The 5,820-nt window shown below is 53.1% G+C and overlaps 1 protein-coding gene across 1 annotated transcript; it reads right to left on the reverse strand.

Annotated features, from left to right (window-relative positions):
* Window positions 1-1,046: 1,046 nt before the first annotated feature.
* On the reverse strand, window positions 1,047-3,726 carry LOC112944410 (cyclin-dependent kinase 4 inhibitor B-like). The gene is made up of 2 exons (XM_026035846.1): window positions 3,577-3,726; window positions 1,047-1,358 (listed from the first exon to the last, which is right to left on the reverse strand). The coding sequence occupies exons 1-2, from the start codon at window positions 3,724-3,726 to the stop codon at window positions 1,047-1,049; spliced, it is 462 nt and encodes a 153-aa protein (XP_025891631.1).
* Window positions 3,727-5,820: the final 2,094 nt, after the last annotated feature.

The raw sequence follows: 5,820 nt of genomic DNA on the forward strand, positions 1-5,820 counted from the left end.
ACTGCAGATCGAAGATCTGTATTTTATGTATTTATTTCCCCTTTCATCCCCCACGGGCGGTCCTGTGAGCTGCCGGGGGGTGAAAGAAGAGGGCTCCCCGTATCCCCCGCCGCGCTCCCTCCTCGCAGGCCTGGAGGCAGCGCGGCGCCTTCTGATTGGGCTTATTGGCCTCCCGGAGCCCGTTCCAGCTTCCTTGTGTTGGGGCAGCCGGAGGGACACGCTCCGACTCGGAAATAATTAATTGGGAAACTGAAGATTCCCTCCACCCTCCCTGCCTGCGAGCACAGTCGTTTCAGCGCAAAACAAGTTTTATGGCTCAATTCCTTCTTGGCCCAAACGGCCACTTTCAAGCATCGTGAGGAAATACTGGAGCTCAATTTCGACCTCAAATTTTCAATTTTCATCTCCGTGAGTCTTCATTCTGTGAAAGCCATGTTTCCTTTCCAAATATTGTTAAACTAACTTGGGGAAGGTCTCCTGCTGAACGGCCTGCGGAGCACCCTGTCCTTGAAGCCAGGGCAATCTCGGGCTTGCAGGAACACACATTGTGACTTGTTTTCTCCTTCAGGTCCCACGTTTAATAACACCGAGACGAGCCACGGATGCGCCCCAGGACATGCGCGGACACGCACAGCAGCAGCGTGGGTTTACCGAGCTATTCGCCGACCGCACCAGGAAGCTGCTGCTCCGCACTGTCCCAGCCGGTTTTGCTAGGAAGAGTCCGCGATCGGGCTTTCTGCCGTGAGTCCGATATTGCTCAAATCTAAACGAGTGCGGAGCAGCTCGTGGGGGCTCCAGCCTCTCCTGCCGCTCGGTACCGGAAAGCAGGCCTGGACGAGGCACCGGGGGCTTTTGCGTCCTCCCCAGCGGGGAGTTGTTCACATTTATTTCTTCACAGTGTCCAGACTCTCGTCCGGGACGGGGAGTACAATTTGAGGGCAAGATAGCACTCAGTCCCTTGCAAAGCGTGGAAAGGATAATAAAATCCGCACGTCGCGCCTGTCCTTGCTGCCTCCCTGTGGAGAAAGGGGTCACGGGGGCGGCTGTCACGGCTGCGCTTCCGATGGGGCCGCCCGCCCGGGCGGGCCGCTGTCGCCGTCGCGGGGGGGCGGGTGCTGCAGGTAGCGGCCCACGGGCCCGTGCGGCCCCCCGGCCGCCACGTCGAGCGGGAGGCGGCCGCGCGCGTCGCGCAGGTCGAGGCGCGCCCCGGCGCGGTGCAGCGCGGCCAGCGTGTCCACGAAGCCGGCGCGGGCCGCGTCGTGTGCCGGGTAGCAGCCGGTGCGCGGGTCGGCGCGGTTGGGGTCGGCGCCGCGCTGCAGCAGCAGCTCGGCCACGCGCGGGCTGCCCAGCATCATCACCTGCGGGGAGAGAGGCCGTGAGCAGCGCCACCGATCCCGGCCCCCACAGCCTTGCGCTCCCCTCCGCCCCCCGCACCCACAGCTCTGAGCTGCGGGCTGGCCCGACGCCGAAAGCAGCAGGTATGACCGTGCTTTATACATACAGTGCAATACACATGTGCATATATACATATAATGCAATACACATATGCAGTATTCATCCGCACTGTACGTATTTGTCTCCTCATATGATGCATGTAATATTCATCCTTACTCTGCATATTCTCTTCCCCACACGATGCGTTCACCCGTACTTCGCATTTTCTCTTTCAAATATAATACTCCCTATTTTATGCATTACACACACATCACATTTTACCCATCCTGTATTTTGCAGCTGCTTTCTGAAACTTGCTGCTTTGGCTGATGACTCCTTGTTTTATCAGCCAGCAGAGCAGCCCCACCACACTCGGGCAGACAAAGTCAGTGATATTAATTCGCTGTTGCAGTAATTTGGCACTCTCTGCGCCCTGTGCGTGGATTTCCTCTGTGTGGAGTTCTACTCGCTGATGATTTCAGCCTCTCTGCTCAGTTCTTTTTTTTTTTTTTCTCTTTTCTTTCTTTTCTTTTCTTTTCTTTTTTTTTTTTTTTTTTTGGTCTCAGCGAGGAAAGCACAGCTGTGTAATGCAGGAAGCCTCCGTGCACAGAGCACAAATGCCACCCGGTAGCTGAGCTTGTCAGAAGTAGAAAACTAATCTCACAGGCACAATTAAACGAAATCATTTGTAGTCTGACTTAACACAGTCACCTCATCATTTTCAGTGGAATCCTAATAACTGTAAGTAGAATAATTATAACTTAATGCTGGAATTCTTTTCTTTTCTTTTTTCCCTTTTAACTCAGAAAAAAAAGGTTTTTTTTATAAACTAGAAGTATTTTATTTATTTATAATGGCAGTGTGAAATTGTTCATAGATAAAGAGCCTTCTATTTCGATTAAGTTTTCCAAGATATAAACTTAGTCCCCATGTGGGGAGCGGCAGCCATTTTGCAAAGACAGGACAGAACTTAGTCTCAGTCTGAAGGAAAAAAAAATGTGGAGACCTTTTTCACCTGGGATCGAGCCAGGAAAAAAAAATCTAAACGAATAACTTTCTTAGTGATTGTTCTCTTTTTCCATCTAGAGCTTATTTTAAAAACAAGATCCTTTTGCTGTATAAAGTGAAAGGTGTAAAATGGCTGTTCAAAATGGCTTAACCTTTGCATTATTAAGTATATCAGCAAAAATGAATACTTATTCATGAAATAAACGAATGCAAATTAACTCATAATTTACTAATCATTAAATGAATGTCTCAAAAGATTCTATTTAGATAGGATGATTAATAAAATACCATATTTGCTCTGAAAATGACAGGAAACCAATACCTGGCTTCCAATACCATAGTATCTGTGAGTGTAAAGTGTCCTAATAGATACAACTACTAACAGTAATGAAGAATAACAAGCTAGCAGGAGCAATAAGCTAGCAACGATAGTAATAATAATAATAATAATAATAATAATAATAGTAAAAATAAGTTTAAATAATACACACTTCCAAATACTTTCCAGACATTCTTAAGTAGTGACTTAAGAAATATAGAACAGAACCTAAAAACTGACATTCATAGTATCTATGAATGCAAAGTATCCTAATAGATACTCCTATTGATTAAAAAAAAAAAAAAAACGAAAAAGTACAACAGACGTAATAACAATAATAACAATAACAATAAGAATAAGAATAGGAATAATGCTCTTTTCCAAATCAGAATGTCTATGAAGTGACAATTTTAACCGACAGTCTGGAATGGAAATGGTGCTATGAGATCCCACGTCTATTGCCTTTAGTAATAGACCCTATTAAGCTTTATTTTTCATTCTTATAACTATTATTTTAATAAACAGACTGAAAGCCATAACATTAAACCTATTTGTAAGCGAAATTTGCAGTCCCACCTCTCCTACTAAACACCCTCCTCCGCAATTCGTTTTCTGCGGGCGATGCCCCTCTAAGCTCGATTCGCTTTTTGCGGCGAGGGCTGACACAGGCACGCGGCTCTATCGCGACAAACGGGTCTTAAACCCCGATTATGATAACAAATAAATAAATAAAGTAATAATAATAATAAAGACACGGAGGGAGAATATGGCCGTTCCCGCCGCCGGGCTGGGGGCGGCAGCGCCGGGCGCGGTACCTGCAGCGGGGTCCTGCCGAAGCAGTTGGTCCCGTTGGGATCCGCGCCCGCCTCCAGCAGCGCCCGCACCTCCTCGACGGCGCCGCGCGCCGCCGCGCTGCACAGACGGTCCGCGAGGCGCCCGCCGCTCCGCATGCCGCTGTCGCCCATCCCGTCCCGTCCCGTCCTGTCCCGTCCCGTCCTGTCCCGTCCCGTCCCTCCCGGCGCCGCCGAGTGGTTTTGCCGCTGCCGCCGCGGCTCCTGCTCCGCCTCCCCGGACCACCGGGCAGGGTGCCCTCCCACCCCCTCCCACCCCCTGCTCCGAGCAGGGTGCCCAGCCCCGACGCGAGCCCCGGCAGGGAGAGGATCAGGGAGAGTGATTTCCCTGCCCCTTCTGGACGCAACGTYCCCGGGGCCCCTCACGGGCAACGGGACGGGACGGACGGCGCATTCCTGCCTGCAGCAGCGGAATTGAGGGACTGGGGAGGGGGGATGGGAGGAGAGCRCTGTTCCGACCCACTGCGTGTATCACCCTCCCCATCTCCCTCCYCATCCCCTGCCCCACAGCGCTGCCCTAGACGGCAGGTGGACAGCGGACGCCGAGTGCAGCCTGGGACGGGATGGGGCAGCACGAACTGCTCTAGAGGTMCAGGGTTTCACTTCTGCCCCCTAGAAGGGAGCTTTGCTCCCCCATTCTCCCACCCCCACCACCGATGGAGAGTTTGGGGTCTGTCCCTGCGTGCCGCGCTCGCTGCGCGCGGCACCGCGGGCAGCCCGGATGAGGAAGAGCGAGGCCCTCAGGAAGTCTGAAATCCAGCTCATCCAGCGGCACGGAACACGGCGGGGCCGCGTCCCTGTGGAGCAGCCCCCTGCCTCGCGGCGCCGTCCCCGACCCCACGGCGCCCTGTCCTGCCCCACGGCACCGGCCCCCGGCCCCACGGCGCCCTGTCCTGCCCCACGGCACCGGCCCCGTGGAGCCGCCCCCGACCCGAGGAGCCCCCCCCCAGCCCGGGGGCGCCCTGTCCGGCCCGCGGCCCGCTCGCCATCGGGCGCTGACCCCCCGAGCGGCCGCAGTCCCCCGCTCTGCTCCCCCTCTCCCTCCTTCCCTCCTGGCCGAAGCAGCTCTTCTGTGCACAAATCGCAGCTCCCGTGGACTCTGTGATACAAAGCATCCCCTTTAAAGGGCTTTACTTCTCCTACTTTTCCATTTTTTTTTTTTTTTCCTTTCTCTCTCCCCTCCACCTCCCCAAATATGGGTTTCGGTAAACTCAGGCTGGAGGAGCTAGCTGAATTCCGCATTTCTGAACAACAACAAAAAATGTCTGAGGATGCGCCTCGCTCGCMGCCATCGGGAGCTCCTCGAAGCAAAGACCCTCACCTTTGGTGAGCAGCGAGATGGGGATCCCGCCCGCAGCAGCGCCAGTGGGCCCGGGGCATCGCTGCCGCCCCGGCCCCGCTGCGGTCCAGGCCTAGGGATTTGCATCCCGRCTGCCCATCGGCTGCAGGAGCGAGGCCTGGGCCGAACAGCGAGACTTAAACGTCTCAGAGCGGCAGGCTCGGCAGTGACGAACTCCCGAGAAACAGCAGATGTGGACAACAGAAAGGGAAATAAATTAGGGACAACTTTGTCCTCTCCTTTCTTCTCCTCTGCTCTTCTTTCCTATCTTCTCCTTTCCTCTCTTTCACTTTTCGAACGCCAGACACCTAATCTCACTTTTTCTTTTTTTTTTTTTCTTTTTTTTTTTTTTTTTAATACTAATTAATTAATTTTTAATGCAGGCAGGGGTAAAAGCAAAAAGCAACGCGATTCCCGTGGAAGCGATTTGCGCCGTGCCAAAGGACCCTCGCTGTCCCGGGCACTCGCAGCCCTCTGTCCCCGGCAGGATCTCGGATCCCTCCCTGGACGCGGCGGGGAGTGGGGAGAGGCGCCAGGGGCTCCCGTCTGCGCCGGCCTCTCGCTCCCGGAACTCCCGAGACATTCCCGGGGAAACGGCGCTGCTCCGGGCCCGCGCTGCGTTGCCCTGGGCCGCAAAGGCAACAAGAATGCCCAAAAAGTAGATTTTAAAAAATAAATAAATAAAAAGAAGGGAGAAAAAAATAAAAAGAAAAGAATAAGAAAAATAAATGTAAGTTTTGAGCTGCTAAGGATCACCAAACAAGGCTTCTCTCACAACCTTACTCCCTCCACCAGCCAAGCGAGGCTCCCTTTAAAGGCACACTCTTTTCCACTCCACACCATGAGTCTACTTAAATGACAAGAGAGAA

This window comes from Nothoprocta perdicaria, unplaced genomic scaffold (genome assembly GCF_003342845.1).
Source record: "Nothoprocta perdicaria isolate Ctin4 unplaced genomic scaffold, notPer1 scaffold_168, whole genome shotgun sequence".
Taxonomy (NCBI): Eukaryota; Metazoa; Chordata; class Aves; order Tinamiformes; family Tinamidae; genus Nothoprocta; species Nothoprocta perdicaria.